At 41.2% G+C, this 22,197-nt stretch overlaps 1 protein-coding gene and 1 pseudogene across 1 annotated transcript in view; both read left to right on the forward strand.

The window, feature by feature from the left end:
* RYR3 (ryanodine receptor 3) overlaps positions 1-22,197 on the forward strand; it is an 869,465-nt gene that overhangs the window by 293,040 nt on the left and 554,228 nt on the right. The window contains exons 4-5 of the mRNA XM_073552155.1: positions 17,725-17,739; positions 20,242-20,316. Of these exons, the coding sequence (XP_073408256.1) occupies positions 17,725-17,739; positions 20,242-20,316 (90 nt within the window). The remainder of the gene's footprint in view (positions 1-17,724; positions 17,740-20,241; positions 20,317-22,197) is intronic.
* LOC141055520 (ankyrin repeat domain-containing protein 22 pseudogene) lies at positions 10,799-17,197 on the forward strand (annotated as a pseudogene).

Genomic DNA, 22,197 nt, shown 5'->3' on the forward strand with positions numbered 1-22,197 from the left:
AAAAAGTATTGTACAAGGATGACAATTGAGAAAAAAATTGTATGAGTTTGCTGATGATTTTATAAATGCTCACGTGAACATAGCCTTACACTGGGCAAAGAGGAGCTATTATACTGATTTCATAGGTAACTTCAGTGTAGAAATTCGCAGCCTGGTAGTTTAAATTACTAGATGTTTTGGTGCAATAAACATTTCGTGCATAGGGGCGGGACTGTGGGTAGGATTTTCGGTTTTGCCACAGCCCCTCTGGTGTCTATATCTTTTCTTTGTTTTATATTTCACACCAGCACCATCCTAACCACGGGCAGCGTTTGCACACTTTGATCTTGCTGTGGGCTTCAGGAAAATGCTTACAGTGTCGACACATGTGCACATTGACCTCCTGGCAGCCTTCAGTAAAATGGCACTTGTGGTGGCGCATACGCACAATGAAATCTCTGCTCTCTGGACTGGAGCCATTTTCCTGAAGCCTGCCGCCCATGGTTAGAATGGCGCCGAAGCAAAATGTAAATTGATAAGATACGGATGCCAAAGGCAGCACAGGGGCCTTGGCAAAGCCAAATACCTTACCAATAGTCCCTTCCAAACAGAACAGGTGCACACTAACAGTAGCCATCTCCATATATAACTAACAAATAAAGTTACACTCTGTAACGGGAACATGAAATATGTGGAATTGGAATTTAATTACTGCTCTAAAAAATAGGAAAAATCAAAGATGGTTAGTGCATAAATTGACCAATTCATGCATGCCCAGCAGCCACAATAAGGCAGTCTTCTTTGTTGGGAACCTAGCCTAATGTGATTCCTCTCCTGGGCTGATAGCCTACATTTATATTGGTAGGTAGGATTCTACTGTGATAAAACCTGTTCTGTCAGAGAGCCTGCATACAGAAATATTAAAGAATGAAATACTAACCATCACTTCCAAACTGAACTGGTGTGAACAAGTGCATGCCAAGGCCATCTCCATATATAACTAACAAATAAAGTTGCACTCTGTAACACAATAGCATGCAAACATGAAATTTATGAAACTGAAAGTGCATTACTGCTATAGAAAATAGGTGAAAATGGAGAGGAATCACATTAGGCTAGGTTCCCAGCAAAGAAGATTCCCCTGTCTTGACTGCTGGACATGCATGAATAGGCCAATTTTGCTAATTATCTTTGTTTTTTCCTATTTTCTAGAGCAGTAATGCAGTTGCAATTCCATGTTTTTCATGCTTGCATGCTATGGCGTTACAGAGTGCAACTTTATTTGTTAGTTATATAAGGAGGTGGCTACTCTTAGTGTTCACCTGTTCTGTTTGGACGGTCAGCCTTTGAGATATATATATATATGTAAATATATATAAATAAATATATATACAGTACAGACCAAAAGTTTGGACACACCTTCTCATTCAAAGAGTTTTCTTTATTTTCATGACTATGAAAATTGTAGATTCACTCTGAAGGCATCAAAACTATGAATTAACACATGTGGAATTATATAATTAACAAAAAAGTGTGAAACAACTGAAAATATGTCTTATATTCTAGTTTCTCAAAGTAGCCACCTTTTGCATTGATTACAGCTTTGCACACTTTTGGCATTCTCTTGATGAGCTTCAAGAAGTAGTCACCGGAAATGGTTTTCACTTCACAGGTGTGCCCTGTCAGGTTTAATAAGTGGGATTTCTTACCTTATAAATGGGGTTGGGACCATCAGTTGTGTTGTGCAGAAGTCTGGTGGATACACAGGTGATAGTCCTACTGAATAGACTGTTAGAATTTGTATTATGGCAAGAAAAAAGCAGCTAAGTAAAGAAAAACGAGTGGCCATCATTACTTTAAGAAATGAAGGTCAGTCAGTCTGAAAAATTGGGAAAACTTTGAAAGTGGCCCCTAGTGCAGTGGCAAAAACCATCAAGCGCTACAAAGAAACTGGCTCACATGAGGACCACCCCAGGAAAGGAAGACCAAGAGTCACCTCTGTTGCAGAGGATAAGTTCATCCGAGTCACCAGCCTCAGAAATCGCAGGTTAACAGCAGCTCAGATTAGAGACCAGGTCAATGCCACACAGAGTTCTAGCAGCGGACACATCTCTACAACAACGGTTAAGAGGAGACTTTGTGCAGCAGACCTTCATGGTAAAATAGCTGCTAGGAAACCACTGCTAAGGACAGGCAACAAGCAGAAGAGACTTGTTTGGGCTAAAGAACAAAAGGAATGGACATGAGACCAGTGGAAATCTGTGCTTTGGTCTGATGAGTCCAAATTTGAGATCTTTGGTTCCAACGACCATGTCTTTTTGCGACACAGAAAAGGTGAACCGATGGACTCTGCATGCCTGGTTCCCACCGTGAAGCATGGAGGAGGAGGTGTGATGGTGTGGGGGTGCTTTGCTGGTGACACTGTTGAGGATTTATTCAAAATTGAAGGCATACTGAACCAGCATGGTTACCACAGCATCTTGCAGCGGCATGCTATTCCATCCAGTTTGCGTTTAGTTGGACCATCATTTATTTTTCAACAGGACAATGACCCCAAACACACCTCCAGGTTGTGTAAGGGCTATTTGACCAAGAAGGAGAATGATGGTGTGCTACGCCAGATGACCTGGCCTCCACAGTTACCAGACCTGAACCCAATCGAGATGGTTTGGGTTGAGCTGGACCGCAGAGTGAAGGAAAAAGGGCCAATAAGTGCTAAGCATCTCTGGGAACTTCTTCAAGACTGTTGAAAGACCATTTCCGGTGACAATCTCTTTAAGCTCATCAAGAGAATGCCAAGAGTGTGCAAAGCAGTAATCAAAGCAAAAGGTGGCTACGTTGAAAAACTTAGAATATAAGACATACTTTCAGTTGTTTCACACTTTTTTGTTAATTATATAATTCCACATGTGTTAATTCATAGTTTTGATGCCTTCAGAGATAATCTACAATTTTCATAGTCATGAAAATAAAGAAAACTCTTTGAATGAGAAGGTGTGTCCAAACTTTTGTTCTGTACTATATATATATATATATATATATATATATATATATATATATACAGTGGGGAAAAAAAGTATTTAGTCAGTCAGCAATAGTGCAAGTTCCACCACTTAAAAAGATGAGAGGCGTCTGTAATTTACATCATAGGTAGACCTCAACTATGGGAGACAAACTGAGAAAAAAAAATCCAGAAAATCACATTGTCTGTTTTTTTTTTCATTTTATTTGCATATTATGGTGGAAAATAAGTATTTGGTCAGAAACAAAATTTCATCTCAATACTTTGTGATATATCCTTTGTTGGCAATGACAGAGGTCAAACGTTTTCTGTAAGTCTTCACAAGGTTGCCACACACTGTTGTTGGTATGTTGGCCCATTCCTCCATGCAGATCTCCTCTAGAGCAGTGATGTTTTTGGCTTTTCGCTTGGCAACACGGACTTTCAACTCCCTCCAAAGGTTTTCTATAGGGTTGAGATCTGGAGACTGGCCAGGCCACTCCAGGACCTTGAAATGCTTTTTACGAAGCCACTCCTTCGTTGCCCTGGCGGTGTCCTTTGGATCATTGTCATGTTGAACGACCCAGCCACGTTTCATCTTCAATGCCCTTGCTGATGGAAGGAGGTTTGAACTCAAAATCTCACGATACATGGCCCCATTCATTCTTTCATGTACCCGGATCAGTCGTCCTGGCCCCTTTGCAGAGAAACAGCCCCAAAGTATGATGTTTCCACCACCATGCTTTACAGTAGGTATGGTGTTTGATGGATGCAACTCAGTATTCTTTTTCCTCCAAACACGACAAGTTGTGTTTCTACCAAACAGTTCCAGTTTGGTTTCATCAGACCATAGGACATTCTCCCAAAACTCCTCTGGATCATCCAAATGCTCTCTAGCAAACTTCAGACGGGCCCCGGACATGTACAGGCTTAAGCAGTGGGACACGTCTGGCACTGCAGGATCTGATTCCATGGTGGCGTAGTGTGTTACTTATGGTAGGCCTTGTTACATTGGTCCCAGCTCTCTGCAGTTCATTCACTAGGTCCCCCTGCGTGGTTCTGGGATTTTTGCTCACCGTTCTTGTGATCATTCTGACCCCACGGGGTGGGATTTTGCGTGGAGCACCAGATCGAGGGAGATTATCAGTGGTCTTGTATGTCTTCCATTTTCTAATTATTGCTCCCACAGTTGATTTCTTCACTCCAAGCTGGTTGGCTATTGCAGATTCAGTCTTCCCAGCCTGGTGCAGGGCTACAATTTTGTTTCTGGTGTCCTTTGACAGCTCTTTGGTCTTCACCATAGTGGAGTTTGGAGTCAGACTGTTTGAGGGTGTGCACAGGTGTCTTTTTATACTGATAACAAGTTTAAACAGGTGCCATTACTACAGGTAATGAGTGGAGGAAAGAGGAGACTCTTAAAGAAGAAGTTACAGGTCTGTGAGAGCCAGAAATCTTGATTGCTTGTTTGTGACCAAATACTTATTTTCCACCATAATATGCAAATAAAATGAAAAAAAAACAGACAATGTGATTTTCTGGATTTTTTTTTCTCAGCTTGTCTCCCATAGTTGAGGTCTACCTATGATGTAAATTACAGACGCCTCTCATCTTTTTAAGTGGTGGAACTTGCACTATTGCTGACTGACTAAATACTTTTTTGCCCCACTGTATATATACCCACAGTCCCACCCCGATGCATGAAATACTCATTACACCAAAACTTCCAGTGATACTTAACAACAACCAGGCTGTTGATTTCTACACTGAATGTACCTATGAAATCAGTAGAAAAGCGTTATTATGCCCATACGCTAAATTTCATATGCATGATCCTGATGACAGGCTCTCAGTAACTGCGGGGACTTCACAAAACTCAGTCACTTGAGCAGAAAACATTTAAAGCAGATTGCTGCAGGTTTCCTGTCTGTTGCTGGGTTTTCATGCAGCACCGGACTGGGTATAATTGGTAATTGTACAATATACTAGAACAATCTAATTTTATAACACAAAATAATAAATCCTGACCACAGATACCTTTTGTGCATTTATATAATAACTATGTCTCCCATATGCAACACAGAAAAATATTTATACACTGATGCCGCAGTCTTACAGTCAGACCATTGTTTATAATGAACCATTGATATGAGAACAAAGATGTACAATGGTTCATATTATGAGTGACCTTTTCATTTCTAACCAATATATTTTAGCACTTGTTCCTCTTGGCTGATAAAGAAGTCAGCCAAGACATACATGTACGTAATTTAACACATTTTAACACAATCATAAACTTAAACATAACTGACTTGTTTAAAAGCAAAATGACTTGGTCATGCTTTTGAATTTACAGACTTTGCAAAGTATAAAGATCCAAATTATAATGTAATTTCCTTATTATTTCGCAAGGACCTCTGAAAATCTGATGTAGTTTTAAGTAAAATTTGTGCAGAAATATTGAAAATGTTGAAGGGTTTAAAAATCTTTAAAGCCCCACTGTATTACACAATGTGTTATCATGTTACAAACAAATCCTAATGGAGAATGCTGGAACTACGCCCTTAAAGGGGTTGTCCAGGCATCTTATATTGATTACCTATACTTAGGATAGTTCATCAATATCAGATCAGTGAAGGTCTGACACCCGCCACTTTCACAATCATCTGTTTTTCGCTATAATGGAGGCTGGATGTAAATATTGAATGGAGATGAACAGGGCAGCGTGCAGCTGCCTCTGATGAGAGCGTCACATCAGTTCCTAGTCTCTTGAATTAATGTTTACATCTGACCACTGCCAAGATTTAAGAGAAACTGTCAGCAGGATTTAGGACAATAAATTAAAGCCATAGCCATAATGGCACAGTGATGCTGATTAATCTGATGCCTGCTGTGAAGGAATCCGATCTGTAATTTTTGAATAATCATTCTCTAAAGTGTCTTCTATTCATCGGTGTGCATCGGAGGGTAGATTCGTCTTCTGCTTCTTCACCCTTCCACCCACCTCCTCTGGTTTTTTTTACATTAATCTGATTATTCAATGATCTGCCTCATTTTTGAAATTCCATGCTGCCTCCGGTGGGCGGCGTGTGTGCAGTGTGATTTTAAGACCTGTCTTCAATAAAATGATGCTAGTGCATGTGTACTCTAATGATTTCTTCGTTAAGCTGAAATTTTGATCTACACATATGCCTCCTCTGGTGCCACTTTATTGAAGACCTGCACACCTCACTATTGACGGAGGCAAATAATTTTTTTTGTAAATTCTTTATTTAGGAATGTTGAAATATGCAATATAACAGCATAGATAACAAAAAAGAACAACATTCATTTAGTTTAGGCTATCTGGGAGCAGAAGAGAAAGGAAAAGAGGGGAATCGAACAAGGGCAAGAGGGATGGAAGGGATAGGGGGAAAGGTAGGGGTCTAGTCCTGCTGAGAATTAGCCATCTTTCTCCTCTATAGTAGAGAATCTAAAACATGTATAACTATATGTAGCATAAACATAGTTAATTGCTTAATTCCATGGTTTATAGCTTAATCTTATTTTGATAGTCAAACCATTGTTGCCAGTATTCCCGAAGCTTGTTTTGTTTGGAATGAATCAAGCGGATTTATTTCTAATGAATATATACTGTTGGATTTGTTAATCCATTCTGAAAGGGAAGGGGGATCAGTGTTAGTTAACTGAATACTCAGTGACCTGTAAAAGAAATAGAGGCTAGTGGAGGGGCAGAAAATCAGAAGAAGATCCTACCCCCTAGACCCGCTCTGATGCACAAAAGACATCATTGGAGCAAAACTATCAAGAACCCTGCTGCAGACTTACAGCAGGAGTCTGTGCACGTGTTACAGAAGGACAAGGAGTGTGTGAGGAGCACTGCACTGAGCTTATCTGCCAGAGCACAGGAGTTGAGACACGTGACCACTGGGGGAGTGGCCGGAGTCTGAGCTAGACACTGCATAGCGACGGTGACCGGCGAAGCCGGAGAGTAGTCTGAACGTGCTAAAGTCAAACCGGGAGGTCGACAAAGTGCCAAAGGGTGAGGCGCTAAGAGTGGTCAGGACGTAGGAAAAAGGTCGGAAAGCCAGAGACAGCGGTGCAGTACAAACGGGGCAGACAGGTGGGAAGTTAGAGTACCAAGCCGAAGGTCAGAGCCAGAAACAGACAACAAGCACAGAGTCACAAGGCAATGCACAGAACGAGAAAACAGACCGGGTCATACACAAGAAAGCAATCGGACTAAACGTATGCAAATGCAAGCACACCAGGGGGTCAGACACACAGCCAAGACAGATGTATCACTGACAAAGATCCCCAGACGAAGGCGGTTAAAAATAGCCCTCCCCAAACCAAAAGGACGCCATACAAAATTAACCCTGAGAGGACAGGGAAGGATCCCTGTCCACAACCATGACAAAAACTTTACAGGATGGCTCAACAACCAAAGATTGGATTCCTTTATAGTAGGTATCAGATTAATAAGCATCACAGTGCCTTTACGGCCATGGCTTTACTTTATAGTCCTAAATCCTGCTGACAGGTTTTCTTTAATAACAGCTGATCAGTGGCAGTACTGATTGAAGGACCCCCACCTATTTCATATTGGTGGTCTAGCCTAAAAGTAGGCCCTCAGCATTAGATGTCTGGGGATCCCCTTTATCAAAGCAAAATACATCGGACATGTCAAGTTAAGTTTTTCTGCATAAGGATATCTTACTGCATAAGTATAACAATGTGTTTCATGTTAGATAATCCTATATTTGTATATAGCTCTATTTTGTACATACTTTCTAGAATTAGTTTTTTACATTGTTTAATGTTTTAGTTTGCTATAATATTAATAACTATTTCACTTCCTCCAGAAGAAAATGTCATGCTGCAAAAGATCCAAGCAATGGAATGCAATGCTTACTGTGTGTATGTGTGTGTGTGTGTGTGTGCATGCGTGCGTGTGTGCGTGCGTGTTCTGTGTGCAGGTGCCAAAGGACTAATATACAAGAGAGCTATGCCATAAGTAATGGATGATGGGACTTTAAACTCCTAATGAGCACCAATTTTCTTTTTTATGTTGGTAAAGGAAATGGGCTTATTCAACAGCCCTGTTTTTACAACACTGTATATTAAACACTTGTGCTGTGCTGCCTTAGGGTACCGTTACACCTAGCGATGCACCAGCGATCCCGACTAGCGATATGACGCGGTCAGGATCGCTGGTGCATCGCTAGGTGGTCGCTAGTGAGCTGCCACACAGGCAGATCTCACCAGCGACATAGCGGGCGTCGGGGGTCGCTACTTACCTGTCAGACGCGGCGATCCTGCGTCCTCCCGCCCGGCTCCACGCGTCGCTCGTCGGCGCCACAGGAAGCCCAGCAGGAAGTGGCCGACGAAGAATGGTCCAGGAGCTTCTTGCGCGATCAGCGATAACCAGCGGGGGAGCCGGTCGGAGGTAAGTATCACATGCAGCGATATCGCAGTGTGTAACGGGGGCTTTAGAGATGGTGTTCAGGTCTACTGGCAGCCTAGATAAGAGTAATGCAATTCCAGCCATTTAACCCTATGATCAGCGCGGTCAAGAGTAACTGTGGCATGATCAAAGAGGATTCCCCACTTTGATTGAGTTAGGGGATTACCAGTGAAACAATTGGGGACTGTGGAATTTTTTTTTTGGGCAGTCAGCCCAAGGGACTTAGAAATAACCCCAGAGCTATATGTACCGTAAACCTGCTATAGAGCACAATGTAAAGACAATACTTACTGCACACTGTGTCAAAATGACACACATCATGTAATATAGCCTGCAGAATTATGCTAATATAAAATGATGAATATGAAATGTAACAAAAGGTGTAATAAAAATTCTTTAAAAAAAATGACGAAAAACATTAATTTATTGCACATGTGTTCCTACACATACAGTATTATGTATCACAAATTCGAGCAAATAAACTCCAAATACGAAGCGTTCCATTAAAATACAATTTATTTCAATATATATATATTTATTTATTTTTTTTTTTTTTAATATTTTTTTAAAAAGACATACAAAAATAAAATAAAACAAGATGTCTCCAAAATGAGACGTCACCAAAAACTATTTAAGCTACTATCAAGGCTAACAATTATAACCATTCAATTCAGAATACACAGCGTATTTTTATGCCAAATAATTGAAAGAGACTAATACACTTTATATTTAAAGAGGTATATACATCAGGAAATCAATCCATATGAAATGATGGCGCATGTCAGAGAAAAATATACCTGACTGCAATCGTGCGCCCATGCTTTGAATGCTTTGATTCACCTGCTCGTGGCAAGTTCCCTTTAATGGACAATTTAAGATATGACTTTTGAAATACTTTAATAATAAAAATCACTGCATCCTTAAGGAGCTTGCTTGAGGGGTTACTTACAGGAAAATGGCTTTAATGATGAAAAATATCTATAAAAATAAAAGTGAGCCCAAAAATATCTGACCTCATGGGTGATTCAGTGAGAAGCAGTATTGCGTATACGGAAATGTCCACTGTGCTCACTGTACTAATCTGTGTACTTGTGACGAAGTGACAATTCATGACATCAGACATGTTAATATGCAAAGTAATATTATTTAGGTGACCAGTGACAGCATCGTTAGGTGCTGTAATTTAATTCAACGATTATATGGTAGATAGAAAAAGTAAAGCTAAAATGAAATATTGCATCTGTGATTTTCAGTACTCTACTAGGTCAGACATTGGCCTCCAAGCATTTTTTTTTCTAGAAACAGCCTGCATAAAAGAGCCACGATTTCTACACAATCCATAGAGCATAGATGTTACTTTCTGTCAGCCGTTTTGTATATTTTTTAAAACACTTTCCCTGGCACTCACTGGAGCTGAGCTGTCAGAATGAAAGTGGTGATGCAGCCTTTTTTTCTCTGTGCCTTTAATTGATGTGTTACAGGGCCAGTGGCAGAGAAAAGACCCTTGAGACAGTGTGCAGCATGGACATTTGCTCATTTGAGTGTGTTGGCTGCAGAGATGAGACAATCCTGCTGACGGGGCACAGATGAGATCTCTATCATGTTGGCAGGATTGCATCCTATTAACTCTGTTACTCCTGTGATCAATCACCGTACATTCCCTATAGTTGAATTTATAACACCCAGAATTACTTTATTGTTTGATTTTCCTGTATTTCTTGAAAATTTTACTTAAAGCTGACAATATTAAATTCAGTCAAATTCACGTTGTAGTATATATTGAGTGAACAGATTTTCCCTTAAGGCCGGAGTCAGACACAACGTATAAAAATACAGTCTGTATTTTACGGTCGAAAAAAAAAAAAAAATGTTCCCTGAACAGTGATCCGTATGTCATCTGTTGGCAATGCGAGGATGCGATTTTTGCGCATCTAAGAATCCATATGACATCCGTACTGCATCCATATGCTGAGATTTTCTCGCCGGCTTGCAAAATGGACATATAATGGATCCCAATGACGGGTTTTAAAACACAAACGAAAGAATAGATATAGACACATAGAATACATGTATATTTTTTGTATATTCAAAAAAATAAACAACAGAATATAACTCCAAGTAAATCAAACGTGAGAAGACGTGGAGGGGGCCATAGGAGGGCAACAACCCAGCAGCAGGACCACTACCTCAGCCTTTGTGCATGGAGGAACAGGAGGAGCACTGCCAGAGCCCTGCAAAATGACCTCCAGTAAGCCACAAATGTCCATGTGTCTACACAAACAGTTAGAAACCGACTCCATGAGGATGGTCTGAGTGGCCAACATCCACAGATGGGGGTTGTGCTCACAGCTCAACACCATGCAGGATGCTTGACATTTGCCACAGAACACCAGGATTGGCAAATTCGCCACTGGCCCCCTGTGCTCTTCACAGATGAAAGTAGGTTCACACTGAGCACATGTGACAGAGTCTGGAGATGCCGTGGAGAGCGATCTGCTGCCTGCAACATCCTTCAGCATGACTGGTTTAGCAGTGGGTCAGTAATGGTGTGGGGTGACATTTCTTTGGAGGGCCGCTAATCACTTGATTAGAGCCAAACACTTATACCTAACAGATACTTAGTGTAGGCCTGACATCGCACCATTACACCTTATTGATGAACCTGCCATCCCACAGGTGCTAAGACTGACCTAATATCAATCCACCTGCAATCCGGAAAGTGACCGTGAAGAGTTGGACTTCTACAGTTACAGATCAAGCATTATCCGAATCGGCAGAGGACATGGGAATTTTGTACTCTGAGCCGATCTGTCAAGCTGCCTATGAAAACGATCTAGGTGAAATCCAACATCTTGTAGAAGAAGATCCCGATGTCGTTAATGTGAAGGATAGCTTTGGTGGAGACACGCCACTCATATGTGCCTGCCGGAGAGGCAATATTAAAGTTGTCAATTACTTACGATATGCGAAAGCTGATATCAACCTCACAAATGACAAAAGGAAGGGCATGTTTGCACTACGCTGTTAGAAAAAGGTTCACATTCTTGGACTACCTGCTCATTGTAATCTTGATGCCCGTTATTCTTATTGGATACGTTCTCATGGCATCAAAGAAAAAACAAAACAAAAGATTAATTAGACTATTGCTGAACGCAGGTGTCAATGTCAACGCCTCAGATTCCGAGGGAAACACAGCCCTCCATTACGCATGTAAGATGAAGAGTCAAAGTATTGTACCAATTCTGCTGGAAGCCAAGGCTCATCCCAACATCCTTCAGCATGACTGGTTTGGCAGTGGGTCAGTAATGGTGTGGGGTGACATTTCTTTGGAGGGCCGCATGGTGTTGGGCTGTGAGCATAACTCCCATCTGTGGACGCTGGGCCCTCAGACCATCCTCATGGAGTCGGTATATAACCGTTTGTGCAGACACATGCACATTTATGGCCTGCTGGAGGTCATTTTGCAGGGCTCTGACAGTGCTCCTCCTGTTCCTCCTTGCACAAAGGCTGAGGTAGCAGTCCTGCTGCTGGGTTGGTGCCCTCCTATGGCCCCCTCCTGGTGTACTGGCCTGTCTCCTGGTAGCGCCTCCAGCCTCTGGACACTACGCTGACAGATACAGCAAACCTTCTTGCCACAGTTGGCATTGATGTGCCATCCTGGATGAGCTGCACTACCTGAGCCACTTGTGTGGGTTGTAGAGTCCATCTCATGCTACTATGAGTGTGAAAGTACAACAAACATTCAAAAGTGACCAAAACATCAGCCAGAAAGCATTGGTACTGAGATATGGTCTGTGGCCCCACCTTCAGAACTACTCCTTTATTGAAGGTGTCTTGATAACTGACAATAATTTCCATCTGTTGTCTATTCCATTTGCACAACAGCATGTGAAAGAAATTGATTGTCAGTGTTGCTTCCTAAGTGGACAGTTTGATTTCACAGAAGTTTGATTTACTTGGAGTTATATTCTGTTGTTTAAGTGTTCCCTTTATTTTTTTGAGCAGTGTATGTATATTTATATTTAATAATAATCTTTATTTTTATAATAATCTTTATTTTTATATAGCGCTAACATATTCCGCAGCGCTTTACAGTTTGCACACATTATCATCACTGTTCCCTATGGGGCTCACAATCTCAATTCCCTATCAGTATGTCTTTAGAATGTGGGAGGAAACCGGAGTACCCGGAGGAAACCCACGCAAACACGGGGAGAACATACAAACTGTTGTCCTTGGTGGGATTCGAACCCAGGACCCCAGCGTTGCAACGCTAACCACTGAGCCACCGTGCCGCCATAGAATTCTACATAGCATAATAGCCGCTAAGTCAATTGCCGGCTTCTGTAAAATCATTACAAAACCCGACATGAAATGACACATGGTTTACGTACAGTAATCCATTTCATTTCATTTAGTTTTTTATATGTTTTTGACTAATAATTAGATTAGGGTATGTGTGTAAAATTTTGGACATGTAGCTGTTAAATTAACGGGCTAATTCGTTGAAAAAAATTGTATGGGCTCCCGCGGTAGTTTTACCACCAGAGAGGGAAAGCCAGTGAGTGAGGGCAGATATTAATAGCCTAGAGAAGGACCATTGTTTTTGGGCCCCCTGGCTAAAAAAAATCTGCCCCCAGCCACCCCAGGAAAGGCGCATCTATAAGATCCGCCTTTTCTGGCACTTAGCCTCTCTATTCCCATTGCCTTTAAAGGTGGCATATGGGTTAATAATGTGTTAATGTCACCTTGCTATTGAAAGGTGACATTAAGCCAGGTTAATAATGGAGAGGGGTCAATAAGACACCTATCCATTATTAATCCTATAGTAGTAAAGGGTTAAAAAAGACACACGCACGCACGCAAACACATTAATTAAAAATTCTTTTAATGAAATAATGACACCAAGTTTTTGACAAAATTTATTATGCTGCTAATCCAACAAAAGCCCTTGTTCTGTAATAAAAAATAAAATAAAAAACAACAATATCCATACCTCTTCGCAGTTCAGTCAGGTCCCCCCGCAGCAATCCATCACAAGGGGTTAACTAGTTTACAACCGGGACCCGTGCTAATGCTACCGGCCCAGCTGTAAACCACTGCAGAGTGAATGAATTCATCTCTGCGCAGCCTTTCCAGCTGACCGGGATCAACTTATTAGCATGGGAAAGTTTCTGAACTTTTTCCATCGCTGTCAGATCACCGCGGGTCAGGCGGGGAGTCTGCGCAGCCTCAGTGACTACCGCTGACATCACTGAGGCTGCGAGGAGTCTCCGCCTGATCTGAGGTTCAGAAACTTTCCCATGCTAATCAGTTCATCTCTGGTCAGCCGGGGCGCCTGCGCAGACATGATTTAATTCATTCTGCAGAAACAAGCAGCATTGATCCCATGATGTAATGTCTGTATACTCTCTTTTGCTTCCTCACCTGCCCAGAAGATGTGGTACAGTATGTGCTGAGCATGTCCCTTTATGGTAAGACACAGCCATTACACAGTACACAGCAGGGGCACATTTATTCAATTATCTCAGCAAGGGAACATTTTTTTAACATATCCAATTGTGGAGCTTATTTTTATTCCAAGACATATTGATTAAAGTGTATTTTGTTTGTGCAACTACCCCTTTAAGAACAAACATAGTTGTTATAGTGTTATCCACTCCCTGCTAAGCTAGATTGATAGGTCTCTTCCTATATACATATAGAGAGAAACCTATATTTTGAAGGTCCCATGGGATCCTTCTGTGAACTCTGATCTTTATTTCCTATTTCCTTCCATACATTTTCTATTGGATTCAAGTCAAGTGATTGGCTGGGCCATTCTAGTAGCTTTATTTTCTTTCTCTGAAATCAATTGAGCGTTTCTTTAGCTATATGTTTGGGGTCATTGTCTTGGTGAAATGTCCACCCTTGTTTTATTCTCATCATCCAGGTAGATGGCATCAGATTTTTATCCAGAATATCTTGGTGCAATTGTCCATTCACCCTTCAGTCATATAAAGTTTGTCAGTGCCGTATACTAAAAACAGCCCCACATCAAAATGTTCCCACCTCTAAACTTCACTGTTGGTATGAATGATATGCAGCACCTTTTGGCCTCCAAACATGGTGCTTGTTATGGCATCCAAAGAGTTCAATTTTGGTCTCATCAGACCAGACTATATTATCCCAGTATTTCACAGGATCGTCTAAATGTTGTTGAGCAAACTTTAAACATGCTTGAACATATTTTTTGTTCAGCAATGAACTCTTGTGTGGTGAGCATGCATTACTTATTGTTTTCTTTGAAACAATTGTACCTGCTGATTCCAAGTCTTTATGTAGCTCTCCTCAGGTGGTCCTCTGCTTTTGGACAACTCTTCTGAAAATTCTTTTCACTCTTTTGTCGGAAATCTTGCGAGGAGCAGCTGGTTGTAGCCGGTTTATGGTGAAATTATGTTCTTTTTATTTCTGGATTATGGCCAGAACAGTGGTCACTGGAACCTTCAGTTGTTTAAAAATTCTTTTGTAACCAATGCCATTAGCATGTTTTACAACAATAAGTTTGCGAAGGTTTTGAGACAGTTCACTGGTTTTACCCATCATGAGTTGTTTCTTGTGTGGCATCTTGGTAATGAGACAGCTTTTATAGGCCATCAGTTGAACCAGCTGATATTATTTTTCACTAAGTGGCAAGCTTGCTTTCTAACTACTGATAAATTTATGCTGGTGTCATGACTTTCCATGGCTTTTTGCACCTCACTTTTGTCATGTGTTTTATACCTTTTTAATGTGTCATTTTTTATTATTACAGATAACTTAATTTATGGTTATCTATGGTTTGATTTATTTGCCTGTGTGGATTGAATGGGTTGTTACCGACATCTGATGAAAATTTCATATCAATAGTGTAACAAGGTGGCCTGGGGAGGTAGTCCCAGCCGAGTCAACTAAGCCACAGTCAGTGTACATGCCAGTACCTTGTAAAGAAATAAGCAGGACAGACACAATCCCAGGCACGACTTGCAATCCAAGAGGGATGAACAATTTTAATAACAGAGATGAATTAAGTACAAACACTGGCTTCCTGCTCTCTCCCTAGCTTCGTCCACGGCCGTACCCACAACAGCCATAGAGGCCAAAAGAGGTGGTAGTCCTTATGCCGGAATCTGGATACTTGAAGTCCCTTCGGCGGGCCACTCACGTAGTTCTAGGGCCCGTTGCACTGCCCAAAGGTCCAGGGCAGCACCCTTTACCCATCCTGGGGTCCAGGTAACAGTCCTTACCCTTCCGGGGTCCAGCAAAGCTCCCGGCCGCAGCCGAGCATCTGCCTGGGCTCTGTGCTGAGAGCAGGAGCATCCTGCTCCCGTTTTTGAGCTGCTAGATCAGCCCACAAAGTTAACCAGTTCCTTTCCCTAAGCTAACATACATGGCAACACATCAATACAGGGCAAACAGAGCACAGACACATAGCAGTAAAACATTAATACACATAATGCAAGGTCATGGGATAAGAGAGCATCATATAGGAGAGAGAGGGGAAGCAATGAGGTTCTCCGCCACCTCCTTACAATAGTACCTGTGAATTTACTTAAAATTGGTGAAGTATTCAATACTTATTGTATTTCATCCACTGTAATTGTATATCGGGAAAGATCTGTCAGTGCATGGTGGTAGGTTATGATTTGGATTAGTTATCCAAGAGACATAGTTCCCTGATGGTATTCCAACATATGTTTTCCGTGAAGTGGGTCAGTATTTTGTGTAAAGCATACACGACTGAAACCAGACTCGGATTGAGTGTGAATTTCAGGTCATGTTCCCTTTAAGCGCTGCAACGTTTCAAAGTAAAACATACATGTTTTCAATGAGGAAGCTGGCACTTTACTTGGGGCATGAATTACTTCACAGGTCCCATTTAATGAGGGTGTCCAAGTTTCAACATCATATTTTTGTAGCAATCACAGTTCGAATTTCCTATACATGGCTCCAAATCGCTTTACTAAGACAAACAAAAGACAAACTTCTGATTGCTTGCAGACGCCAATAGAAAGGATCCTTGGAGCTGGTGTTATACTGCTCCTATAATAAACTCAATGACAAACCATGTACCAAGTTGCTTATCTTCACTCTTATGGTGACTGCAAGCAGCCCAAAATTGATATAGGGCATTTCATCTCTGTATGAGAAAAACAAAGTTTTGATTGTTATGAAAATATATTGTGAAATTAGTTAACACAGAACATAGTATTAATTCGCTTATGTTGCATGTATTATGAGTAGTATGTGTTCTCGCCATTATCTCTCGGAATGTATTGATTATAATGCGGTTACTTTGCTGTATGACGGCAGGACAGCAACGTTACAGTGTCTGTGTGTTTCTCTTTAGTGGTTGTCTCGATCATGAGAGAGATCGCTTATATTGCTCCACTTCTTTTCAGTATATGCTTTCCAGCATTGATTTGTGATAGTTTTATAATAGTTATATTAGATCTGTCCCAATTTTTTGCTGTTTATGGCACAGCTATTCCATTCAGAAGATTGTGACTTTTTCTGACTTGCAGATCTTTGTTTAATTTATAAGGAAAGCCCCTACTTACAAGTAACCATGAGGCTGGGGCTGTTAGGCAACTTTGGCTGTGTTACTGGTTATGCCGCTAATGATCGCTAATATTAGTACTCTAGACTGTTTTGTATCTGTATCTGTTTAGGACAATGTGGTAGCATCACAAAAAGGTAATGAGAACCTTCTTGTTTTCTTAAAGAGAAGTTGACGTGTTGATCTGCAGATGTTCTGTTATAGGGTAGGAGAAGCTGAGCAGATTAACATATTTGCATTAGAAAGTGTATTCATTTTTATTCCCTGAATTTCTATGCTTAGGTTCCAGTGGTTAGTCTGGGCATAGTGATGTATAGCCCTCTGTGGATGACAGTGAGTGCAGATGTAGCTGTCACTCAAGAAGTAAGAATGCTCTGTGGACTCCTAAGCGTAGAAAGACTGGAAAATAAAATGAACGAGATACAAGATATGCTATATTTTCTTCCAACAAATCTATATATCTACGTGTTGTTCTCCGCCTGCTCGGTAACGTGCTGCTTACTGATTGTACTCCATATACAATTTGACAGGCTTCTTTTAATATTATGCAAGAACATGTTGAGCTTCTGTTTAGCTGTCATTTACTGGTAGCGTTCTGATGACACAGAAAGGAGAAACCCTTACATTAAGAAATCTTTTAGTAAATGGCACTCTCTGTATTTGCTTCTTTATTCACTTATATTTTTTCTAAATGCTCCCAAGAAGTTTACAAGGAAGGTAAGAGAAACTAGAGCAGAACTGAGGCCGTGACTGACCCAGAATGCATCCTCCATGGCTACATATCAAGCTGATCAGACCCTGATGACAATGAATACAGGCATAACTAGAAACGCAAAATGAATTGTTTATAGATATGAAGAAATTACTTTAAATATTGCTCCATGTTCTGTGTGTTATTTGTTCCTCTTGATTGCCGTATCTTGATATGTAGCCTGTTTGTCTCAAGACTGCCGCATGTCATACTGGCTGTGAGTTTGTTCTGTATCGTTCTAGTAAAACACGAACTTATCTTTACTTTTTTTATGTAATGGATAAAGAGAACATGTTAGCATATTTTTACATATGGAAGTAATGGTTTGGCCATATAGGCGCTTATCACCAATAAAAATAACGCCTTCTTTGTAGCGATACAGTGAGGCAGCAGTGAGAATTCTTATGTAGAATCCATATGCAAATCAGTCTGGAAGTGCACTGGGGGGTCTCAATGCACTTGGAAACCGTAGTCCAAATGTATTGATATGCCTCCAGTGTACACTACCGTTCAAAAGTTTTGGTCACCCAGACAATTTTGTGTTTTCCATGAAAACTCATACTTTTATTAATCAAATGAGTTGCCAAATGAATTGAAAATCTAGTCCAGACGTTGACAAGGTTCAAAAAAAAGATTTTTATTTGAAATAATAATTTTCTCCTTCAAACTTTGCTTTCGTCAAAGAATGCTCCCTTTGCAGCAATTAGAGCATTGCAGACCTTTGGCATTCTAGCAGTTAATTTGCTGAGGTAATCTGGAGAAATTTCACCCCATGCTTCCAGAAGCCCCTCCCACAAGTTGGTTTGGTTTGATGGGCACTTTCTGGGTACCATACGGTCAAGCTGCTCCCACAACAGCTCAATGGGGTTGAGATCTGGTGACTGCGCTGGCCACTCCAGTACAGATAGAAAACCAGCTGCCTACTTCTTCCTGAAATAGTTCTTGCATAATTTGGAGGTGTGCTTTGGGTCATTGTCCTGTTGTAGGAAGAAATTGGCTCCAATCAAGCGCTGTCCACAGGGTATGGCATGGTGTTGCAAAATGGAGTGATAGCCTTCCTTATTCAAAATCCCTTTTACAAATATTCCACTTTACCAGCACCAAAGCAACCCCAGACCATCACATTACCTCCACCATGCTTGACAGATGGCGTCAGGCACTCTTCCAGCATCTTTTCAGTTGTTCTGCATTTCACAAATGTTCTTCTGTGTGATCCAAACACCTCAAAGTTGGATTTGTCTGTCCATAATACTTTTTTCCTATGTTCCTCTGACCAATGTCTGTGTTATTTTGCCAATATTAATCTTTTCCTTTTATTAGCCAGTCTCAGATATGGCTTTTTCTTTGCCACTCTGCCCTGAAGGCCAGGATCCCAGAGTTGCCTCTTCACTGTAGACGTTGACACTGACGTTTTGCGTGTATGTTTATTGAAGCTGCCAGTTGAGGACCTGTGAGGCGTCGATTTCTCAAACTACAGCCTCTAATGTACTTGTCTTGTTGCACAGTTGTGCAGCGGGGCCTCCCACTTCTCTTTCTACTCTGGTTAGAGCCTGTTTGTGCTCTCCTCTGAAGGGAGTAGTACACACCGTTGTAGGAAATCTTCAGTTTCTTGGCAACTTCTCGCATGGAATAGCCTTCATTTCTAAGAACAAGAATAGACTGTCAAGTTTCACATGAAAGTTCTTTTTTTCTGCCCATTTTGATAGTTTAATGGACCCAACAAATGTAATGCTCCAGATTCTTAACTAGTTCAAAGGAAGGTCCAGTTTATAGGTTCTCTAATCAGTCAAACGGTTTTCAGCTGTGCTAACATACTTGCACAAGGGTTTTCAAGGGTATTCTAACCATCTATTAGCCTTCTTACACAGTTAGCAAACACAAAGTACCATAAGAACACTGGAGTGATGGTTGTTGGAAATGGGCCTCTATACAACTATGAAGATATTGCACTACAAACCAGACATTTCTGCTAGAATAGTCATTTACCACATTAACAATGTATAGAGTGTATTTCTGAATCATTTAATGTTAGCTTCATTGGAAAAAACTGTGCTTTTCTTTCAAAAATAAGAAAATTTCTAAGTGACCCCAAACTTTTGAACGGTAGTGTATTTCCAGCCTGACTTCCATATAGCTTCTGTGATAGCTTTCTCACAACTTGCACATTAGAAAGCATCATTTTTATGGGAAACAAATGTCTGCAAGCAATAATTACATATATACAAATGTGCTGACGGCTTCACTTCAAATTTGCTTCATATGTATAATATTCCGAGAAAAACTAACTACAAGTCCAGATATTTCTATACAAAATTCAGATATTTGGCAAGTGTTATACACATGAAACATATCTCTCTCTTATTATACCATCCATATAGAGTTTCATGGTCATTTATGGATGTGCATTCTCCTTCCATTTATGTAATCTTCTGTCAGTTGAGTAATTATTTTTCTCCATTGCACTACAGGCATCACAAGGAGGCGGTCATAGAACATTACTCTATGGCCATGCAATCTTATTGCGACATTCATTCAGTGGTATGGTAAGTATCAAAATGTTGTGGCTTATTGTGGTAATTGTTGTGCACTTGTTGCATTATTGGCGGGGGACATGTTGGTCTTATTCAGTGTGTTACATAACTCAAGGCTATGAACTGATAGTATTTCTGTCTTTCATAGTAATATGCTTTACCTAGACTGCTGCAGAGGAAAGTAATGACTACCTATGCAATACATGGACAGAACAGGTCCGTGAGAGCAGTGGTCCCCAACCATTTTTGCACCAGGGACCGGTTTCAAACCAGACCATTCTTCCATGGCCCGGGAGGGTGGGGTGGAGGTGGGGCAGGGGTGAGGCTTTGGTTATATAGGGGCGGGGTTATGGAGGGGGTTGGAGTTTCTTGCATAGCTATCATTTAATTATGACATTTATATAGTATGATGGTACCACCTGTACTCCCCCATATATAGTATGATGGCCTCACACATGTAATCCCCCATATATACAGGGTGTGCCATTTATATGCATACACCTAAATAAATTGGGAATGGTTGGTGACCCAGTTCGGAGCTCTGAATTTGCAGAACAGGCAAAACAAAAATTGGGACAGGACCCTCAGTTTACACAGAACATTATGTTCAGTGATGAGGCAAACTTTTTTGGGTGGGCCATTTATATGGACACACCTAAATAAAATGGGAATGGTGACAGTAGAGGGTCTTGCATTGAAATCTGCTGCAATGACCCGGGTACTGTGTTCACCAGACATCAACACAATCTCTATCATCTCCTCATGTGTTAACCTCTGTGACATGTCAATGGCTGTAAACAAAGAGAAACTCATAAATAACTCATGAAATAATAAAGTTACATTAAAACCAAGCACACAATTGTTTTTCTTGTGAAATTCTCAATAAGTTTGATGTGTCACATGGCCCTCTTCCCATTGTAAAAAATAAAGTTGGATCCAAAATGGCCAACTTCAAAATGGCCACCATGGTCACCACCCATCTTGAAAAGTTTTCCTCCTTCCATATACTAATGTGCCACAAACAGGAAGTTGATATCACCAACCATTCCCATTTTATTTAGGAAAATCCATAAAAGTCGCAGAATTTAGATGATGAACGCTGCCTGCGTATGCGCACCCCGGTGATAATGAACCACCAGGGCAGGCACCTGCAGTGTGCTCTGAGCTGCAACAGAGCAGAGCACACTGTTAGTGTTTAGTGTTGGTCCTTGAATCGGTGGTTGGGGTCTCCTGCGCCAGTGCAGGAGCTGCATTTATTGTACATGGCTCCTTATAACTCTGCCTTATGGAGAGGTTTTCCAGAGGAGCTTCTCTTCTCTTCCATATGCTCTAAAGCTCCAGTGGCACCACCAAATCATAATCCAAACAGTATTACATCATACCACACATAACATCCAAATTTTCTACCTCATTGTGATAACACACTGAACAAAAACTGTAGTCCTTAGGACATGAATATCAAATTCAGTATTTGTGCTCCTGTTCTGTCAAGAATATGTTACAGACTGGGTAATAGGAAACTGTCACCAGGTTTTTGCAACCTAATCTGAGAGCAGTATGATGTAATGTAAAGGCGATATTCGCTGTATCGGAGTTCCTGAGTTCCGATATTTTTACAATATCGAATACCGGAATCGGAAGTTCCCATAATGCAATGAGCCAGTTGTTTTAGCCATGTTAACTAATGGCATGGCTGTGATTGGCTGCTGAAATTATGTCATCATGATGCGCGGTCTGTGCGGGCCTGCCGGGGGTCTGTGCGGGCCTGCTGGGGGTCTGTATGGGCCTGCCGGGGGTCTGTGCAGGCCTGCCGGGGGTCTGTGCGGGCTGCCAGGTGACTGTATGGGCCTAACGGGGGTCTGTGCGGGCTGCCAGGGGTCTGTGCGGGCCTGC

The sequence above is a fragment of the Dendrobates tinctorius genome, unplaced genomic scaffold (genome assembly GCF_039654945.1).
Source record: "Dendrobates tinctorius isolate UK_male_01 unplaced genomic scaffold, ASM3965494v1 ptg000186l, whole genome shotgun sequence".
Taxonomy (NCBI): Eukaryota; Metazoa; Chordata; class Amphibia; order Anura; family Dendrobatidae; genus Dendrobates; species Dendrobates tinctorius.